The sequence below is a fragment of the Lepidochelys olivacea genome, assembly GCF_965140295.1.
Source record: "Lepidochelys olivacea isolate rLepOli2 genome assembly, chromosome: 3".
Taxonomy (NCBI): domain Eukaryota; kingdom Metazoa; phylum Chordata; order Testudines; family Cheloniidae; genus Lepidochelys; species Lepidochelys olivacea.
The window spans coordinates 132,421,916-132,444,880 of record NC_140413.1 but is presented as its reverse complement, the minus strand read 5'-3'; the positions used below and the strand labels follow the sequence as shown (position 1 = coordinate 132,444,880).

Here is a 22,965-nt window from a genome sequence, read left to right as displayed (position 1 = left end):
TAAAGGCTTCTTGGATATTGTAACTTTCATGAAAGATCTAGCAAGTTTACAAGCTCCACTGTAACTAATCTAGCCTCTAGTTTTTTTAAAATGAACTATCCAACCTTTTTGTCACAATGATAGACTTAGAAATGCAAGCCAATAATAAGGCTTGTACCTTTCTCACTGATTTTTCTTTATGACTCTTCTTTACAACTATGGTTATTCATGATAAATTTTAGTCTCTTCTATCCCAATAGTATTTTTGCTTAACCACCCTTCATTCCCCTCCCGATTTCCTGCATATTCCTGACAGTATGCCATGACCTTAGATACCAGCATCAGCACAATCATCCATAGAAACGCATCACACTCCCATCGGTCCCCGAGCCAATGCTTTTTCTCTTTGCCACCCCTACTCCTGAATAGAGAGTGGAAGTCCCTGTGAACAAGGTGGTAAGAGGGGTATTACCAACTCACCCAGGATTCTCTGACGAGTTTAACCTGTGGTCATGGCGTAGGCTGACTACATAAAGTATAGGGCCATGTCTACACTAGCACTTACATCAGCAAAACGTTTGTCACTCAGGGGTGTGAAAAGAACAACCTGGGCAAAGTACGTTTTGCAAGCATAAGCGCTGGTGTGCACAGCGCTGTGTCAGCGGGAGATGCTCTCCCACTGACATAGCTACCGCCGCTCGTTGAGCTGGTTTTATGATGTTGATGTGAACTCTCTCCTGTCAGCATAATGCAGCTACACAAGCACTCTTAAGCGGCTGCTGTAAGCTTGTAAGTGTAGACATGGCCTGAGTCTTCTTTCAAAACTTTATATAACAACAAAGGGCAATCATACAGGCATTTCCTTAACTATAAGCTAGCTATCCATGACAACCAATGCAAGTCTCACCTTACAATGACTGGGGAGCTCAGTGTGCTGAAATGGATTCACTGTCTGGACCTTTCTTCCTCCACCTCACTCAGCTCCCCCCTTATTTATTTATAATTTTCCTAGGACAGCTGCAGTGAGAGGTTCCCCCCCAGTGCCAAGCTTTAATGTTACATTCAAACTAGCAACAATCAACTAGAGCAACTTCTAAAATATTTGTTAACCCTTATCTGACCACTTGAGAGAAAGTAAAGAAAAGAAAAACTATAATCAAGAACATTCAGTTCTACAATGAATGTGGCAGAGTAGATAAACACACACTTAACACTCAATTCAACAATCAGCATGGCAGAGCAAGTCACATGTTCTCGAAGTTAACACTCAGCTCTGCAGACAGCAAGGTCAGTTTCACCCAAGGTGTTCCGGAGAAGGGGACAAAAGAGAATTCTCTCTACTCCTGCTGCACTCCCCACCTCGAAGTCTAGGACTAGATCAAATGTCACCTCTCTGAATCAGAAATCTACGAAGCCCTGCCATCCTGCATCACTGCCAGATGTCATGCTTGTGAGGGACGATCAAAGGCATGGTGCCTATCATAGTTCATCTCTAGAGGGGAGTGCTTGCCTCATGGCTACCTCTTGTCTTAAACATGATATTTTAACGTACATACATCATGTTCAGCAACCAAGCATTATCATTCAAATCATAACTAAAACTTATGAACCAAACAGTACAATTGAATGTAACATGAAATTTAGCATTCCCATTCCTGTGGGTAACCATCCTAAGAAAATTTCCCACCAGCTAACTTGTCCTTCCTTTTCAATTATCTGTGCAACAGCTTTCAACTGTTTGACCTCATGAGTTACTTTAATTTGCAACTTTTCTTCTTTCTTTTCTAAGTAGTCTGTCTTGCAATTTCAGAAAAGTCCAGCAGTTGCTGTACTGTCTAGCAGATGGCGGCAAATCAATTGGCTGTAAGTGGATATTCAATTTTAAGTCCACTTTTTCATTCTCATACATGACAGCAGGTACTCAAAAGTAGATGTCATCTACCCGAAGGGTGGTGATACTGGAATCAGCTTCAATGGTATTAACACAATACCTGGATCTATCAGGCACTCTTCTCCATCCAAAGTCACTGTACATACAAGAGAATGAAAACACATTCCCTTCTCCAAGATAAAAATGTTAGTTCCTTCCGGTCGTATTCCCTCTACCACATACTTTCTAATAAATCTAATATTCTTGGGTCAGTGGCTGTTGACTGTTTGGTCAGTACCGTTATGCAGGATCAACGCTGGCACGACAATGGGTGCGCATACACCCATGTGTTAAAACTGATCACCATTCCTGATGTTACCAAGCATAATTGGAAACCTGACCCTGCATCCAATTGCTTAACACTGCAGGCAATGCTCCCAGTTTTACTGATATTGTGACTTCCTTAACTATTTCCCGCACAAGTATTCTCCTTCCCAGCATGCTAGATCTTAAGATTCATCTCCATTAAAACATCTCTCAGAACATCTACCAGTGATCTTAACTTACCCATAATTAGATTTGTCAGCGGTCCCATTATTTCTAACACCCAATGGTGTAATATTTGAAATTCTTGATCCATTCCTGCTTGCTTCTATAGGGCTTGTCCCACATCCTTAGTGATGCTAATCAATTTATTCCGAATTACTTCTAAATGTAATGTAATATTCAATACATCTACTCCTGTGCCTATTCCTCCTAAAACTGTGCCTACATGTCTAGCCCTTCTGTGTGGATCATGTCATTCTACTCATCCCAGGATTTGATTTGACCATCCTGGAACAGATCTTGCTGAGTGGCTATAAATTGGGAACAATCTGAATATGTATACATGATAGTCAATTTCCACTGGGGAATTTTCCATGTATAGATTTACCATTGAAGGTTGATTAGTACAGTTTGCTGGCCATTGGCTTTAAACTGTGTAGAGGTTATGCTTCTATTATCTTATTACACCGTCCTCTCAGCACCTGCTCCTCACCATTACTTGGAACCACAGTGATTACGGTGCTCGGAGTGGTAACCCTTGGAACTTTAAGTATCAGTATAACAACAGGTCCTCCACAATAGGCTATTTTCCTACCTGTAAAAAAACAACAACATGTATAATTTCCTGCTCTATCTTCACCTACTCTGAAGTTCAATCACCCTTTCCGGGCAGCTGCCCATCCACTAGGTGGCATTATGGAAGACTTTCAGAAGCACTCACGATGGTCCTATTCCACAACCACCCAAACCAATGTTCATGTTCTTCTACTAAAGCTCCATTCCTTGCATTTCTCAAAGACACCCAACATCCAAAACTAATGTTTTGGCCCTTTGGGAAAGCTAGCTGGGACTGGACTGACATTCTGCTTCCATCTCCTACCACTGCAGTTTGTCTCCACATCCAAGCCAATAGGTTTGGGTTCTTGGTCCAAAAGCTTGGGATGTTCCACGTCAGGGTAAGAATCACACCTCAGCTAAAGATACTAAAATCACTTGCCTTTCTAAAAAATAAGATAGTTATTTCCCTGCAAATGTTTTAAATAAACTACTGTGGAACCACTGTTCAGAATTCTTAATCCCTACCCAGATATACTCGATAAACTGTTGGACTAGCTTTACGATGTGATATGGCCCTTCCCAGCCCACAGTAAGAGAATGATCTCCTCTGTCCAATTCTTTTTACTGCTACTGAATCTTCTACTTACTACTCCATTGTCTGCTGAGTTCTAATAAAATATTTATCCATTCTCTTCTGAGTATCCCCCATATTGAATGCTACAGTTTGATGAACTGACACTATGGTCTTTGCTAGATTTGCAACCCACTTATCTGTTAGAACCAGGGGCTGAAGCTCATAAGGGACTGGACTAAACCAGATTTTTGGCAGTCTCATTGCCCATCCTGTAATCATGTCATCGGGTAAGAGTCCATACGAATCGCAGGTGGTGGCCCTGATGGCCTTTAAGATAATTGGGAGTTTTAGTCCTATTCTTTTCCTGATTTCTTTACCCTCTTTTTCAGAGCTTCCTTAATAGTTCTATTCATCCTTTCTACCTGCTTACTTACATGGGGATGATAAGAGAGATTAAATCTTTGGTCAATTCCACAGATTTTCATGGCATTTTTCATCATGCTACCAGTGAAATTAATTCCCTGACCTGAATCTACCCGTTCAGGAACACCACACCTTGAGAACGCTTGTTCAGTAAGGATTTGGACAGTAGTGTTGGCAGAATTATTTCTGGGGGGTATAGCTTTCACCCATTTTGTGAAAGAATCTACAATTACTAGCAGATGCTTATTCTCTTTCACTATTTGGAGCAGTTGTTAAATGTAATCAAACTGTATTCTAGAACCTGGACACACAGATGACCCCAAGGTCCCTTCTTTACCCTTCTATCTGCATTCACTGCTGCACAAGGAAAACAGTTGTTAACATACTGCTCTACATTCCAGCCTTGATTTAACCACCATCTCACCTAAGTTGTTCCTTCGTTTTATTGATTCCCTAATGTCCTCCCTTATCGTGAACCAGTACCATAAGATCAATCCTATCTAATTCAGGTGTTACCCATTCCCAATTTTCTCCAGTTTTCATCAAGATTAAGACTTCTTTAGTCACTTCCACTTCCATTTTATTAAACTTTCCTACCTTCAAGATAGCCTCTTTAATCTGTTTTACTTTCTCACGGGTTTCTTGTAACTATACCAGGCCATGATCTGTGAGCTCCACTTTGGGGTTAACCACTGCCTGTACCTGGCCCTCCTCTTTAGGTTTCCCCCCCAAAACTGTTTCTCCATGCTGCCTACTTAGCTAATTGGTTAGCTGTGCTATTCCAATAAGCTTTTCCACTACCTTTCTTGTGAGCTCTTACCTTGATTATCTTTGGTTGTTTTTCCTTTGCTTGGCTAAGTGGATGATATACTGCAATAATGAGGTTATGTTTTAGAGGTTTCCCATTGGTGGAGGTCATGTCCTGGGTCTCCCAGCGATGAAGCTAGGTTACCAGGGCTTGACAGACCCAATCTGAGTGTGAATAAAATGGCTTTCTGTATAACTGGGATTTCTTCCAATCCTAAAGCAATAGTTACTAACTCTACATATCATGTAAACTGAGTACCACATACAGCATATTGAATTTTGCTTTCTGACTTTGGGTCTCTTAAGGCAAATCCCATTTTAGGTTTCCCCTTTACAAAATAAGAGGATCCATCAACAAACCACATCTGTCCTGATTCTTGATTTTGGCTCTCATTCTCTCATATACCTCCTTCTAAACAGACAAGATCCCATCCACATTCTTCAGGAAGGGACACTTGGGTGTTTCTCCTTCATACATCAGACCGTATGCCACAGCTGATGATCCATCACTAGCTTCTACCTTAATATCCCTATCCACTAACAATAAAGTTCACTTAGCGAGCCATGCACAGCTGTCCTCAATTTTATCTGACAGCAAATATCTTTTAGAAGTATGAGGGGTTCAAAGAACGACAATGTTATATCCTGTCAAGTAGCTAAAATGAATTATAGCCCAATATGCTGCCAATACCTGTATTTTGCAAGGCAAAAGTTTTACTTCAGTCTCATCCAATATTTGGGAGGCACAGGTTACTGGTTTGTCTGTTCCCATGCTTTCCTGCATTACAATCACTCCCAAGCTGTTTCTGTAGCACTAACTTCTAACATGAAAGGTTTTTCTGGGTCTGGTTAGCCAGATTTGGAGCCTGCGCTAAGCTTCCTTAAGTTGAGTTCCTTAAGTTGCTTTGGTATGAGCTGGAGTCCAATTGCATGCCTCATTTTTCTTGAGCAATTTGTACAAGGGGGCTGCCTTTTCTGTATATTGTAGAATAAGTTCCCCACAAAACCCTGTCAGCCCCAGAAAGGATCTTAGACGGGTAACATCAGTTGGTAAAGGCAGCTTCACCGTCTCCACTGGGTTTATACCCCGGGCATCAAAAGTGATACTTAACAAGTTTACAGAATCCTGTACTAGTTGGGCATTTCTTTCATTAATCTTTAGCCCCACCTGATATCATCAACACCTCATCCAAGACTAGGTGGTGTTTAAAGTTCTGCGTATGTATTAATATGTCACCTGCATATTCAGTGACATTTCCATTCCACTGTACCTTGTCCAAGACTTTGGTCAGATGCACATGAAAAATACTGTGGCATTATGTTACAATTCAGGGACCCTGGTACAGGTAAACTGTTCTCCCTGGAACGTGAACACAAATTTATACCAACACTCAGGGTGAAGAGGGATAGCCCAGAACTCCTTTGATATACCCAGAACACTTGGCCCTCTGCCATTACATCTTCATATTACACTATCATGGGTGCTGTCACTGAGGTGACATTATTTAAAGCACAATAGTTAATAGCCACTTTCATTCCTGTCTTTCACTTACAGTGACCTTAGATGCTACTTGTAATTATAGCAAGTTTACAGATATTTCACACAAAAATGGGATTTTTCAAGTTGGCAATGTCATCTCTTTAAAATGAACTACACCAATTCACTTCTCCCCCTGCCCTCAGAGCATGTCAGGTTTTCTCACTTGCTTTCTGAGCCTCTGCTGTGGGGTCTCCAGTATTCTGAACTGAATGAAATTTCTCAGTCCTTTTACACCTAGAATGCTCCTGGAAATTTATATGATCTGACAGCAATATGGAGCAGAGCCTTTAAACGCTGTGAACACTACAAAACTATCTATAAGAGATGTAACTTGCAGCATCCAAGGCTTGGAATATGAACCAAAAGGGGATCTATGAATTTCATAGGTTCTACTGGCAAAGTTTGTGTGTTTCCATCAGGCCTCAAACTGTTCTGTTCATACTTAATACCAGGTTATAACCACCTGACAACTGCATTGAAGGATTCACTGATGTTATAAGCACTACCTTAACTCAAAAGACAACTTACATATCCAAATAAAGATTTCAAATAAAAACAAAATATTCACAATACACTCAACTCACACTGTTCACAATTTCTTTGAGCATTTACTCTGCAACACTACAAAGCAATTTATAAACTTTCTTAACACTAATTAATCTTCATTGGCTCCATAGGACGCTAAACTACAAGAGGCATTAAGATACACAAACATACACAATGCGTAGTTTCTACTAAAAGTCACGTTCACCTTTTAATTGGACTAAAAGAAATATATAACTGGTAAAGAAACACTGATAGCCATGAATCAATGAAGGACTGCAATATGGTGTAGTGCTGATGTATGGATGTTACAGTGCAGATGGTCCAAGTTAAGGATGAATTTTAAGTATAACCATAGTTTGGAATTACACTGACAAATGAGCTGTAAATTCATGAATAAGTATGCATTCACAGCCTTGACTTGGATGCAGCAAGTTACATCCCTTATAGTTTTGTAACTTGGGGGAATAATATAACAACCATAACTTTAAAGATTTTTGTTTGCTAACTACTATAGTCATTCAGGGGCACTTTTTTAACACTCTTTACTCAAACAAAATTCTCATTGATGTCAAGGTGAGTTTTGCCTGAGTAAGGAATGACAACTGGAACCCCGACATACTGATTAATTACTCAAGATTTTCTTTAAATAAAGCTTGGCAAGCAGGAGGCCTGGAGTATAATGGCTGATTTTTCTTGTGAGATGCAATAAAGTAGGCATTGCAGCTGATGTTAGGTAACATTCAGGTTGTGCAGATACACTGGTAGTTAAAGTCTCTCAGATTTTTTTTATTTTAAATAAATCTCAGCAAATTCCTCCTTCTTTCTCTACTACTTCTGCCTGTTATTTCTGCAAATGCACATATCTGGAAGTGTTAATGACAATGAGAAATGCTTTCTTAGCCCTAGAAAATGGAGAAACATCAGGGCAGGCTGAGTGTGATGCTGGGAAAGGTTACAATTAACATGTTTACCCATGTTATATAAAATGGTGTAGTTGGGAACTCTAACTTGTGCAATGATCCCCAACAGATTTAGTAAAGAACACAATGTAACCCCCAAGTGCAGAATCTGAGCCTAATTTGCAAACGTAGATACCCAGTCCCTAAATTAGAATACCCAATTATAGATTTAGACTAGCATTTCTCAAGCTGGGGTTCCCGGACCCCTGTGGGTCACCGAGCGTACTCCAAGGTGTCTGTGGGCCCTGTTGATCAACTCCGGCTTATCAGGCTCCCTGCCTGCCCTGCCTCTGCACTGCTCCCGGAAGCAGCTGGCACATCCCTGCGGCCACGGGGAGGGCAGGGGGTCTCCGCGCGCTGCATCCCACTCCCCTCCCCCCAAGCACCAACTCTACAGCTCCCATTGGCTGGGAACTGCGGCCAATGGGAGCTGTGGGGGCAGTGCCTGCGGGCAGGGGCAGCGCGCGGAGACCCACTCCCTGCCACACCTGGGAGCCACTGCCAGAAAGATGTGCTGGTTGCTTCTGGGAGTCGCCTGAGGTAAGTGCTGCCCAGCCGGAGTCCACACCCCTCACCCCTTCCGACACTGCAACCCCCTCCCAGAGCCTGCACCCCTCAGCCCCTCCCGCACCCAAACTCCCTCCCAGAGCCTGCACCCCCTCCTATACCCCAACCCCTGCCCCAGCCTGGTGAAAGTGAGTGAAGGTGAGGGAGAGTGAGTGACGGAAAAAGATGGGGATGGAGTGAGTGGGGCACAGGAAGAGGTGGGGTGGTGCCTTTGGGGAAGAGGTGGAATGGAGCTGGGGCCTGGGGCTGAGCAGGGCGGGCTCGGGGGTCCCCAAAAAATTTTAAATCAAAATGGGAGTCCTCGGGTTGCTGAAGTTTGAGAACCGCTTTTTTAGACAATCAAACTGGAACTTAGGTACTCAGAAAAAACACTTTCAAGAAAGAATACCAATACAAGCACCCACATGAAAAAAGGGGGGTGGGGGTTCCCACAGTTTTTTGCTAAACCTTAGACTGGCTGAAACAGCAGGAATAGGGTTTTGTTTCTTTATTTGGTGTTTTTTTTAAAAAAAAGTCTTTGAGGTAAGACTCTTGTGTGTCCTCTTTCGAAATATGTCCTCTTTCGAAGACCAGCAGGACACTGAATTCCAAAAGTTCCAAATGCAGTTGGAAAAATGCAAGATGGCTGGATTGGTGGTGAGGTGCTTTCATATTGGTCCCGGGACTGCACAGCACTTGAGAAAAGGTACACATATTTGGGAAATCGAGTCTAGGGAGGAGCCAGACACTCCGGACAACAGAAAAGAAAGAGATTGAGTGCACTGACTGGAGACCCAGAAGTGGAACAGTACTGATGCATCTACTAAAGACCAAGTGATGTTTACAGCCCAAGAGTTTCTGTTGATCACTACTGCCACACAGACTGCCTAAATACAGTTGTTTTGCGTGTGAGAGAAGGATATAAAAAAACTGTGGGGAAACTCAACATATTGCATCCATCAGTGTAGCTGAAATGTTAAGATGACCTTTGAAACTGTTTATAAAAAGGCTGCCATTTACACAGAGATGTTGAAATGGATTGGGGGGGGAAGGGAGTTTGAATGGTTGCGCACAGTACAGAGTTTGTGCTTGATATTCATATCTATACAACATGTTTGCATATTTGAGTGTTATGAAATATAACCAAGAGCATGTTTTTTAATCTTCAAAAGGAGGAAAATCACAATCTGTGTTTTAAACTGCAAAGGGTGAGCCAAATTCAGCCCTTGTGTAAGCAAATGACTTACTGCTGAAGTAATGGAGCTGCACCTAAACTGAATTTGCCCTGATGTGTGCGCCCATCCTATTTGAATGTAGACCTACCTGGAGAGATAGCTCTGTGGAACTGATACATGTCTTCTCCTATCAGTTCTTGTGCTACTTGCTTAATTTTCTGTCTGACAGCTTCTAATTTGGCCTCAGATTCATTTAGTATTTCCTCCCCATTGGGGTCACTGCAAACACAGAATACAGATAAAATTAGAAAGTGACAGCTGTTAGAACATCAGCAAAGAGTTAAAAATACATACTTTATCTTCCACTAACCACCATATGATTAATTAGTGCGGTCAAAGTTAAGTATTATTTTGGAATGAGCCAAATTTAAAATGAATCTTTCTGATCCAGTGTAAGTAGGTGCCTTTGAACTCCATTGTGGATTCTAAATAATTGCCCTTAAGATAATCAACCATTCAAACCCAGTCTGAATAGCGTGCTGCTTATTTCAGGCTGTAGCTTTAACTATGACTAAAGAAGAAGTAACGAGGAAACTCATGACAAGGCTCAAAATAAATCTGCAGAAAAGCCAGAAAAATCTGAGGAAGACCTCTCTCCATACACAAAATCCACCGCATTTTGCAATACATTAGATTAATATAGCACAAGGATCTACTTTATGTATGTTTTTAGTCAGTATTTATGAAATATGCTACTAAGGAAACCTCTACAGTATCTTATCCACAACTATCATTACATTAGATTTTATATACAGCATTTAAAGGACAGTTCATCTAGTGTACTTTAAAAGCCCCAACAATGTACACATTATTATAGGTTTACATCTCTTTTTAAATTACTATTTTGTAGATTTAGCTGATACAGTAAAAGCGGTGTTATCCAGCCCTGTACCAAGCAGAAAGTGCTATAAATCGGCATTTTTAATCTTCACAGAAAGTCCGGTTTGTGCAGGGCCAGCAGGCTCCCTACCTGGCTCCCCAGAAGCGGTGACATGTCCCTGCTGCTCCTAGGCGGAGGAATGGCCATGAGGGATTCAGAGTGCGGGGAGCTTGCAGGGCTGATGGTTGGGGTGTCGGCTCAGGGAGGGAGTTTGGGTGCAGGAGGGGGGTTTGGGGCAGGGGCACGAGAGGGGTTTTGGGGTGCTGGATCTGGGGGGTGTTCACCTCGGGCAGCTCCCCACAAGCTGTGACCTGTCCCTGCTGTTTTAGGCAGAGGCAGTGCGCAGAGACCCCGGAGCTCCCAATGGACACGGTTCCCAGCCAATGGGAACTGCGGAGCCAGGGCCTGGGGCGGGGCCTGGGCAATCACACTTCCGCCTAGGAACAGCAGGGACAGGTCGCCACTTGCAAGGAGCCACCCAAGGTGAGCACCCCCCAGATCCAGCACCCCAAAACCCTTCTCGTGCCCCAGTCACCTGCCCCGAGCCTCCTCCCACACCCAAACTCCCTCCCTCTTAGTTAACCAGAATTTTTCACTTACCGGTACCCCCCATTCCCCAACATGACAGATAAAAAAAACCTTTTACTGTAGTTTGGTTATGAACAAATGTTTAAAGATGGCTAGAATTCTGAAACTGTGCTCTGTACTGAATAGTTAAGACAGAGAGGGGAAGGAAAGTACAGACACAGTACAGCAAACCACCATTAGTACACTACTAGAAAACAGGATTCCATGCAAAGGAATCTAAAAGCTTACAAGGACAAAAGGAAGGATTGAACATTTAAGTACCTGTGCTGAGTCTACACACAAGCCTTCTTCCCCCTGAAAATTCCAGCGCTGCTATTCTTTGTGCAGCAACAGAGACAGAGCTAGTGCAGCAAAGGCTCTAGTGGCCACTAGAATGATAACCACCTCTGCTCAAAACAAGTCTGGACAGCATCAAGGTTAAAAAAATGGCAGCTGCCAGCACCTTACGTACAACAGCGCTCACACCATTACCACCACTGTGGAGCTGCACAGGTGATAACAACAGTGGGAAATTTTAGGGAAAAAAAGACGAGTACAGACAAAGCCCAATGTCTGAAATTACATATGTAATTCTCCAGATAAATCTTTTATACAATAGGCTGTGGCAAGCCTCAACTTTTTCCATTATTCTCCCACAGCACCTACTGCTTCCAATGATCAGGGCACAAAATGTAAGGCATCCTACAACTATGTATACAGACACTCCTTAAGTTCCAGCATGTATGGGGTTACAAGTAGAACCCAGGTTCCCTGGTCATCACATGGGTGATCTGGGGTGGGGCTATAAAAGAAACGGGGAAGCTATTTCAAAGGAGGCTACCTAGAACGATGCGTTCTTTCCTCTCCCAGCTTGCTGGAAAGGTCTCTGTTGGCTGTTACCAAGTGTTCCGTGTTACCCTGGCCCTGTTTTGGAATATTCTTTATGTTAATAAAGCCATCTCTAAGGAAGTGGACTTGACATGAGCTAGAGGCTGGTCCTTACTTTTAATTTCCTGACCGGTGCATGTGCCCACTGGCTTACATATCCTTTTAGAGGAAATAAAACAACACAGCTTGTGGGAAATGAACTGAGCCTATGTTTATCTTCCTTGATGTCTAGCTCAACAGAATATTGCATCTGTTACTCATAGATACAGAAAACTCTGCAAGGCAATAGTAAGTTTCTGGGTCAGCATGGAAATGGGAATTAATGTTGTGACTCACCTAGTAATCCTGTGAAGTAGGAATATTGTCCTTTTACTTTCAATAGTTATATCACGACTAAGTTTCACAAGCCTCTCATATTTATCATGTCTTGTGTCAAGCTCCAGTTGAAATGCTAAGAACAGAATGCAGATGATCACAAAAACAATTCTCATGTGTCGTCCAGTACAATAACATTAAAGTATTCTATTACTACACTATTTGTGTAACAGAACCATTTAATCTTCCATTATTTCACATTTGTATATAAAAAATCTAAAACAAAAGGTCACACCATTACAACGCTTTACTATATGTTACAGCAGGGAAAATACAATAAATAATAAATTTTTAAAGCAGTAAAGTCATTTTTATTCCTAATATACAAATTTATGGCCTGATCCTGCTGCCACAATGGAGGAGAAGGACCTTGTTTAGTTTAGCTTCATCATAAATGATATGACTAATTAGCTGCTGCACCCTTATAATGGGTTTGTACTAGTTAATCTCTGTTTCTACTCATGTCTCAACACCTCCTCCCACCACACTCACTCTTTGGAGGGTAGACACATCAGGAATACATGTTATGTCTGTATTATGAGTCTATGTGAACAGTTTGTTTAGAAATAATGGCAATTCCTAAAGGATTAACTGTTACCTGTGAAACATTCAGAACGTTTTGACTGTGGTAGAGAAACATTTTACAGTTCTCAGTTTCTTTCTTTTGTTGTTTATTCTTCCTTACCTTCTACTTCCTCCCTTTTTTCTGACATTTCTCCTCAATTCATTTGTACTAGGGCTCTTACATCTCTAGTTTGCAGCCACACACATACATTCAATCCCGCAGAGGGTGTCAAACATACTAATATGTGTGCCTCTTTCAATGTAACAAATTCATGATGAACAGCTATTTTTCAGACTGGAGAGAAGTTAGATAGTGTAGGGTCAGCATTGGGATTAATGTTTATTAAATACAATGGACAACAAGAGGGCAAAGTTAATCAATTCCAAGAAATCTGATAACAGGGCATCTTTTCAAAAAACGGAGAGTTTTTAAATGTTCCCCCTACAAGGATTAGTAAATATTTTACTAAAAAGATTACACAGAAAATGCAATTGTTCTCTGAATATTATTGCGCCAAATTTGGAGAGGACGGCTTTTGTCTATACTGACAAGTTAATTAAGGGTACATCTGCACTCCAGAAGACAAGTTAATTAAGGGTACATCTGCACTCCAGCTGGGAGTATGCCTCCCAGCAGAAGACAGATATGCTAGTTCTGTTCAAGTTAGTGTGCTAAAAATAGCAGTGTAGCCAGTGGTAGCATGGTCAGCAGCTCAGGCTAGCCACCTGAGTACATACGGGGTGGGGTTCTGGAAGGGTTTATACTCAGGCAGCCAGTCTGAGCTGCCACCTATGCCACCCCCAGCAATTTTTAACATGCTAGCTTGAGTAGAGCAAGAGCACGTGTCTCTACTCGTGCTGGGAAGCACACTCCCAGCTGCAATGTAAACATACATGCAACTTTGTGGTTCGACCAGTTAGCATGTTTCTCAACACAACTGTCTTTGTTCGCACTAAAAGAAAAATCATGTTTAACACGGCTAGTTACAAAATGTTAATCAACACATTTCCTAACAGGATGCATTTTCCCAGACTAGACAAGACCTATAGTCAATTATTAAAGTGTGAAATTGAATTGTAGCTCTGCTTTAAATGCAAATCTCACCACAGCCTTATTTGTAGATTCATACCTGCATAATGGTATTATAGGGGCCTCAGGGAAGGGAAAGGTATAAAGCATGAAAAACTAGAGGTCCTTAGTATCAGAGAATTAACAGTGCACAAACATTAACAGAAAATACAAAGTTTAAGTTCACATGAATTATTTTTAAAGAATTCTAATCACTAATTTTCATATAATATAACACAGGATACCATTAATAATCATGCTACAGCTGCACCATAAAGTTTATTTTTATTTGTTGACATACATACAAAATATCTAGTTTTGGAAAAACAACAATATCAATTACTGACAATCAGAATTCTAAAGAAATCATAGAAACCGTCTCTAATAGCAGCTATGTGCTCCCAATAATGAAGTCTTCACTTTACAAAATCTTATTGACCTTAGTTATATTAGTCTTTTATCAATAGATAATTTTAGATCACGCCAAGACACGGGTATAACTTTCTGATCAGATAATTTATTTTCCATTGCTTTATTTACACACACACATATTTCTGTTTCCTGTTTTTTTTTTATGTTGCAATGACTCCCCTCCCCACACAATTATCCTCTGATTCTTCCCTCTTCACAGTGCTCACCCCTTAAAAGAAAAGTGGAGGAACCTTGTTGAGATATTAAACCAGGGATCTGGATCACATCAGTGTGCTTTAATCAAGCCAGTTTCCTCTACAAAACCCACCTTGCAAGTGTACTAAGGCTTGTCGACATAAGAAAGGTGCATTTAACGTGATTTAAAAAAAAAAAAGAAGCAGCTGAACTAGAGCAAAGCCCTGTGGAAATACTTATTTTGGTTTAAACCAAGCTTATTTTGATTTAGTTTAAATTAGGAACAGATTTAAGGCTAAACCAAAATAAGACTCTCAAACCAAAATAAATGTCTACACATGGGTTTGCACCAGTTTAACAACTAAACAGGTTAAAAAATTTCTGCGTGTAAACAAGCCCTAGTCTCAAATAATTACAACTGTCTGCTGTGAGCAGCAAAGCTCTCCTTTCAAAGGTGATCAGTAAGATTAAGATTCTGTCATGGTATTTTTAGTAAAAGTCAGGGACAGGTCATAGGCAATAAACAAAAATTCACAGAAGTCTGCAACTTCTGGGGGGCGGGGGGGAAGAGTTGTTCTGGGGGCCGCTGCTCTGGGGCTGGCCAAACGCTCCGGCGGCAGTGTTCCCGCAGACAAGGCTATGGCCCTGCCTCAGAAGTCACGGAGGTCCATGATAGAATCATATCCTTACTGATCAGCAAGGAGTGCTGTGTCTCACCCTTCTCCTAACTAAAAAGTGACCCTATCATCTCTACCACAGAATTCTGCTGGCTTAGAAAGCGAGAGATCAAGTCCCAAATTTAGAGAGTCTCACTGATTTTAATTTTGTCTATTGACAGCCCTGTTTACCCCATCACGAAATATTTTATTTCCACTAACTTTTATTGTATACATTGTTATGATCTGGACTTTTAACTTTTACTTACACTTAAAAGACACCATCAAAGATGAAGACGAATTAACATTGTCTTTTTCATCTTTTCTTTGACCATGTGCGAAATTGTCATGCTTTCGTTTTCTGAACCCACCCGATCCTATACATAGAACACAAGAAAAAAAATGAGAGATTTAAATAGTATTTTTGAGTACCAGTTTTATAACTGCTTGACCAGATGTCATGCCATTCATTTCAGGAGTGTTTTTTAATATATCCAAGGTTGAATATTTTATGTCCATCCTTCCAAGTATCAGAGGGGTTGCCGTGTTAGTCTGTATCCACAAAACAACGAGGAATCTGGTGGCAGTTTAAAGACTAACAGATTTATTTGGGCATAAACTTTAATCTGAAGAAGTGGGTTTTTTACCTATGAAAATTTATGCCCAAATAAATCTGTTAGTTTTAAGGTGCCACAGGACTCCTCATCCTTCCAAGGTAAATATAATTCAACTCTATCCAGTTTACTATAAAGAATACTGTACGGGACATAAAAACTGAAGTCTTGGTTGCTTTGTGTAAACATTATGGGCTCCATTATGCTTCCATTGAAATCAATAGCATGCCTCCTCTTGATTTCAATGGAAGCCTGATGGGGCACCAAAAGATCTCTATCACTTTTAGTGGTGTTGGAGAGATCTCTCTCTCTCTCCTTCTACATATATATAGAGAAATAAAATTAGGCACGCACATGCGCAAGCACACACAGATATATATTATATAGCGAGATAGAGACAGATCTAGATATACACACACACATATATAAGGCCTGATCCCGGAAACCTTTAACCCACTAAATATGATGAGACTGTGCAGCTTGCGGGATTGATTCCATAGCTTTTGTAAAGTGTTTTGAAACCCTTCAGAATGAGTGGAACCATATCATTATAAAATTATTACCACTGTCGCACTGTGCCTCTTTCGCCAGAAAACTTTGGTCTTTGGAGAACAGAAGGAGCAATTTAAGAAGGCAATTATTGCTCAGTGTATTAATTTCCATCTCTTGTTGCTTCCCATATCAGCTCCCTGTGCTCTGGTCACTCTTAACCTTGTCTCCCCTCTCACTCATTTGTGTGATGTTTTCTCCTGGGCTGCTCTCTGGAGCTGAACCCACATACCTCTTCCAACACACCAAAGTCCTCACTCTTCTCTTTGAAATCTCTCCTCAAAACCCATTTCTTCTAACTTGTGTTTTACTACTAACTTCCACTTCTGTACTATGTGCTCCTCTTGTCTTCCCACCATCCGTGCTAGACAAAGCACAATTTAGGATTCACTTACTGCACAACACACATTGCCATATCTTCATTTTAACTTGTACCTCCCTTTCCTTATCTCCTTGCTTTGTAAGATATCTTCATTTTTATGTTTAAACGATTGAGGCCCAGATCCTACAAACACTTATATACCTGCTTAACTTTATACATGTCTAGTCTTGTTAATTTTCATTTTTCAAAAAGAAAGCAATTTTAAGTTACACACAGGATTTCAAATATTTTCAGTTTAACTATTTATTATCCCAAACCAAAAACAGAATGTGGACATAGTTATTTTCAAAACAACAAAATTGAAAAAATCAATATTTCCTTCATAACCCTGTCAGACAATTAGTTCAGGAGTCTGTTTTTCCTCTAACAGTTGAAAAGATCACATATATGACCTTTACAACAGTGCGGGGTGTGACGTTGCACTCCATATGCTTTATGAAAATATGCTTATGAATGTGAATATGATGTAACTGGAATATGCTTTATGCAAAACATCTCTTGTAAGGTATCATTACAAAGCTTGTAATCTACTGAGTGTATCCATCCTATTTGTTGGCATGTATTATTTCTATGTCTGGAGTTAGGAGAATTAGATATAAACTTGTATTACTGATGTAAACATGTTAAGTGGAAGTCATTAAAGGTGCTTCAGAATCAATGAACTGAAAATGGCTCTGTTTACTTGCAAACCTTCCTGTGTACATGTGGGCCAGCCCAGGAAGAATAGAGGCTGGGTTTCACAGGACATGTGATCATGTCACCTGATTCTGGAATCCATCTTAAATCTGGTACTTTTCCATTTAGAAGGAGGGGTGTGGACCCAGAGACATAGGCGCCAACTTCTCCTGGCGCTGGTGGGTGCTCATGCTCCCCCACCCCAAATCCACCCCTGCCCCGCCCCTCCTGCCCCCATTCCAACCCTTTCCCCAAAGTCCCCACCCCAACTTGCCCCCTCCCTGCCCCATTGGACTCCTTCCCTAAATCCCCACCCCCGCCTCTTCCCCGCCTCCTCCCGTGAGCATGCCGTGTTCCCGCTCCTCCCCCCTCCCTCCCACAGCTTGTTACGCACAAGCGCTGGGAGAAGTGGGGACACGGCACGCTCAGGGGAGGAGGGGGAGGTGAGTTGGGGTGCGGAGCTTGGCTGCCGGTGGGTGCAGAGCACCCACCAATTTTTCCCCGTAGGTGCTCGAGCACCCACAGAGTCAGCGCCCAGAGAGACAAAAGGTTCTCGCATTGTGCCAAAGCTATAAAAGGGGGTGGAGCAGGACAAAGGCTGCCATTCATGAGAAAGCCCCTGCTTACCACCTAAGATGTCTGCTGGAACTAACAAGGACTGTACCAGGGGAAAGGATTGGGCCCAGACTTGGAAGGAGTCTAGTCTGTGAAAGAAGCTTACTGGAACATCTTTGAGCGTGAGATATTACCTGTAATCAGTTTCTTCATGTATGAGGCTTAAACTTGTGCATTTTATTTTATTTTGCTTGGTAACTTACTTTGTTCTGTCTGTTATTACTTGCAACCACTTAAATCCTACTTTTTTATACTTAATAAAATTGCTTTTATTAATAAACCCGGAGTAAGCTGGGTGAGCGAACAGCTATGCATATCTCTCTATCCGTGTTATAGTGGACAGACAATTTATGATTTTACCCTGTATATGCTTTATATAGCGTAAAATGGATTTATTTGGGGTTTGGATCCCCTTGGGAGCTGGGTGCCGGAGGCAGGTAACCTGCTAAGCAGTTTGCACTTAAAGCCTGCAGTTCTGGGGGGGGCGGTCCAGACCCTGAGTCTGTGTTGCAGCAGGCTAGCATGTCTGGCTCAACAAGACAGGGTTCTGCAAGTCCCAGGCTGGCAGGGAAAACAGGCTCAGAGGTAATTTCAGCACATCAGGTGACAGTCCCAAGGGGGTCTGTGACCGAACCCATCACACAGGGATTGAAGTTCTGTGCTCTACTCTGAATGTTAGATACATCGCCCACCACCAGCTACAAGAACACCACAGGCAACCCATAAAAGGGATGGTTAAATGTACCTAGCACACAAAGTAAACCAGCAATCTGAATATTATAAAAAAATTATATTTCATTGAATTTTAGGTTTTTTAGCTCCTGACTCCATTCCACGGTTGAAGGGAAGTGATGGAAGTGCTTTGTATGGATACCTGGCCCAAAACAGAGCTGGAAGGAAGCATGCTGACACATTGCACTATGACAAGTTAAGTCACCAGCACAAACACCACCCTCTTCTAAGGCCTGGTCTACACACAGATTTTTGTATTGGTATAAATATGACAGTTAGGGGATGAGATTTTTTCCCTGATATAATTATGCAGGTACAGCCCCTAGGCAAGATGCAGGTGCACCACTATAGTTTAGTGCCTTCATAAGCTATAGCAGGATAAGCACATTTATAACTGTGGCCACAGCTGGGGAGCTGTACTGCTATAACTCTACCAGTAGAGTCAGGGCTAGTCTACAGTGGCAGTGCTTTAACGTGGCTTGTGTGGTCGCAGCAGAGTGGTGGAAGAGAGCTCTCCCAGCTCTGTCAAAAAAAACCAAACAAACCAACCAAACCACCTCCATGAAGGGCCTAGCGCCTCCCAGCAGGGCAGGCTCCTCCACTGTCTACACTGGCACTTTACAGCGCTGGAACTTGCTATGCTCGGGGGGAGTTTTTTCACACCCCTGAGCGAGAAAGTTGCAGGGCTGTAAACTGCCCGTGTTGACAAGCCCTTAGAGCAGTACCACGCGCGTGGGCAGACAAGCCCTGAAGGCTCAGCTTGGGGGATGAGAGAGCCCAAAAGGCGACGAGCCAAGCGGAAGCGTCTACACAGCCGCAGCGCAGGTGAGTGCAAAGGCCAGGGGAGGAGTTTGTACGCCCGGGTTGCTTCTTTGCGCCCTCTGAAGGTTTCCTCCCTTTAACAAGCGGCTTCGCCTCTTCTTTTTCGCGTGAGGCGCTCCGGCCCCTCGCACCGCGCCGTGCCCCGGTGGGCTGGCCAGGCCCGTGCAGCTCCGCTGAAACCAGACGCCCGCAGGGGCTGAGCGGGAACCGGCTTTTGCAAAACACTCACGGCCCTGAACGTGAGCGGGGCCGCCCGCCAGCGCGAACCCGGGGGCGGGACCCTCAGGGGCCGGGGCGCAGAGGGGGGCGCAGGCGGCTGCTTGCCCCGCGGGAAGGAGGGGACCCGCCGGGGCCTTCCCACCCCCGGGGGCAGCAGCTACGTCGTGATCCCGGGGACGGGGGAACCTCGGGCGCCGCCGCCGCCAAGCCCGACCGCGCGGTCACCTTCTTTGCTGCTCATGTTCCCTGCGGCCCGCGGGGGAGGCGGCGGCGGCGGCGGCGCCCCGCCCCTCACTCACTCTCACACACACACACGCGCGCGCGCGCCCGGGCCCAGGCAGCCGCTGTCGTGTCGCCGCCGCGAGTCTCGAGAGCTTCCAGCCTAACCCCAACCCGCCGTGAGCCCCGCTCCGTCAGGACCCCCCCCCAGCCAGGTGCCTAACGCAGGCGCCTGACACCATGCCCCCACTTGCGAGCGCCAACCCCAAAGTGGTGTCATAAAGCGGGAAGTGGTCAGAGCGGAGACGTCGCCGCGGAGGGAAGGAATCGGCCTCACTGTCTGCGAAAGGGTTAGGCCAAGGAAACTAGTCAGGTTTCCAAACAGGCACTCAGTTGTTTCGGTAAAAGTAGTCCCACGTGCAGGACCCTCTCTGAGGTTCAATGAAGCCGGTGTACTATGGGAAATGTAGTTCTCTGCTGGGAACGTGGTGAACTACCTGGGGAAACGCCAGCAGCGCAAAATTCAAGCCTCGCATTTTCCTTTCTAGGCAGAAACTAGCTCAGGAATTGTCTCCTTCCAGGATAAAGACAGGCCCTGTCGCCTTTGCAACCTTTTAGTGCTTTAAAAAAAATTCCACGAATTAAAATATTTCACTTTTACCAATTTTTTTAAAATCACCTTTTTAAAAACCTTCCGTCTGCTTTTGCAAAAAAAAAGAGACTTTGCTTTTTTCCCGAGGTACCACCAAATAAACAAATATAAAAACCAAGGGGAAAGCGAGAGTGTAAATGCATGCGTTGTGAAACGCATCGCATCCTCACAGAAGATCCGGAAAACTGGAGTACTATTGATCATGGTTACTCTAACCCATAGGCCCCAACTCCAAAAAAATTAGCGGGTGCTTAGCACCCACTGGCAGACAAGATTCCCCCAGCACCTCACGTCTGCAGGTGACCCCCTCCTTCCCAAGGACCTCCTGCACACAGCGGAACAACTGAGAGGGAGGGCCTGGGGGAGAAGTGGGGACAGGACGCACTCGGGGAAGGGGGCAGGAAGGGCTGGAGGCAGGGGGAGGTCAACCTCCCGCTCAGGTGGAGAGAAAGTACGCACCTATGCTCCATCCGCACTGTCAAATAACACCTGAGTTCTACCTGTGCAACCACCATGCAAAGAACTGCCTGAATGTCATCTGTGATACCAAACTCAGGCACGAGAATTTTCCAAAATATCTTAGCGTGGTTCTAGATCACAGCCTCACAGAGAACGAACTCTCAGAGGTGTCCCAGCTTCTGTTTGCCAGAAGCTGGGAATGTGTGACAGTAGATGGATCACTTGATGATTGCTAGTTCTGTTCATTCTCTCTGAGGCACCTGGCACTGGCCACTGTTGGAAGAAAGGATACTAGGCTACATGAACTTTTGGTCTGACCCAAAATGGCCGTTCTTATGAACATCTGGCAAAGACAGCTACCAAGTTAAAGGCTACCAATAATATAGTCCACAAATAAGACAAATAATATTATAATGCCACTATATAAATTCACGGTACACCTACAACTTTAACACTGCATGCAGTTCTGGTCACCCGGTCTATATCTAAAAGAGATATATTAGAATTGGATAAGGTACAGAGAAGGGCAACTAAAATGATTAGGGGTGGGGAACAGCTTCCATCTGAGGACAGATTAAAAAGACTGGGACTGTTCATCTTAGAATAGAGACTACTAAAGGGGGGATATGATAGAGGTCTATAAAATCATGAATGGTGTGGAGAAAAAAGAAAAGGAGTACTTGTGGCACCTTAGAGACTAACCAATTTATTTGAGCATAAGCTTTTGTGAGCTACAGCTCACTTCATCGGATGAAAGTGAATAGAGAAGCGTTAGTTACCCCTTCACATAACACAAGAACCAGGGGTCTCCCAATGAAATTAATAGGTAGCAGATTTAAAACAAACATAAGGATAAACTTCTTCACACAGTGCACAGTCAACCTGCAGAACTCGTTGCTCGGGGATGTTGTGAAGGCCAAAAGTATAACTGGGTTTAAAAAAATTAGCTAAGTTCATGGAGGATAAGTCCATCAATGGCTATTAGCCATGATGGTCAGGGATGCAACACCTTGCTCTGAGTGTCCATAAACCTCTAACTGCCAGAAGCTAAGACTAGACTATTGTTCACTCAGTAATTGCCCTGGTCCGTTCATTCCCTCTGAACCATCTGTCACTGAACACAGAAGACAGGATATTGGGCGAGACAGACCATTGGTCTGACACAGTATGGCTATTCTTATGTTCTTATGTAACTAGCCAGGACCAGTTGGAGAGCAGGTGCTGACATCTTGGGGATAGCTACCTTCTCCCTTGTCTTCTCAGCAGCTGAATATTGCAGGCCAGTATGAGCAAGTAGCACACATACAAAACTTGTTGATGTGCAATTGAATACTGCTATGAGAATTGTCACTGGAGTGCTGAAGTCAGCACTGATAATCTGTCTCCCTGTCCTTGCACATATTTTACCACCATTCCTCTGAAGAGAAGCAGCAATAATATGAGATTATGACCACCCAATAATGAACCCAGGCATGCTCATCTATGAAGAGCTCCAAAACCCTCTGACATGCTGCGTTAAGTTCAGGAGCGCCCTCTGATTAGCAGTCAAAGCTCTCAAAACCTTGGGACTATCACTAAAAGCCAAGTGGCAGAGGCTGTGGGAAAGCAGTGGGGTCAAGAATCAAGATCTGATCACAGATCCTACAGACCAACCATGTGGCTTCATCAGACCACGTAAGATATGGATCACAGTGAACTGCATCAGAACCTCATATGGGCATTGAATTATCTGCTACCCAAATGGAAAATGAAGGACAGCCTGATATGTGAATGTGGAGAAGACATCCAAACCATGAAACATCTAGTGAACTGCTATCCTCTAAGATCCTTCTCTGGAAT

At 43.2% G+C, this 22,965-nt stretch overlaps 1 protein-coding gene across 1 annotated transcript in view; it reads right to left on the bottom strand.

Annotated features, from left to right (window-relative positions):
• TSNAX (translin associated factor X) overlaps positions 1–20,200 on the bottom strand; it is a 44,174-nt gene extending 23,974 nt beyond the window's left edge. The window contains exons 1-4 of the mRNA XM_084624842.1: positions 20,022–20,200; positions 15,458–15,565; positions 12,255–12,369; positions 9,672–9,802 (exon numbers count right to left, since the gene is read on the bottom strand). Of these exons, the coding sequence (XP_084480968.1) occupies positions 9,672–9,802; positions 12,255–12,369; positions 15,458–15,565; positions 20,022–20,037 (370 nt within the window). The 5' untranslated portion in view covers positions 20,038–20,200. The remainder of the gene's footprint in view (positions 1–9,671; positions 9,803–12,254; positions 12,370–15,457; positions 15,566–20,021) is intronic.
• Between the last annotated feature and the right edge of the window lie 2,765 nt (positions 20,201–22,965).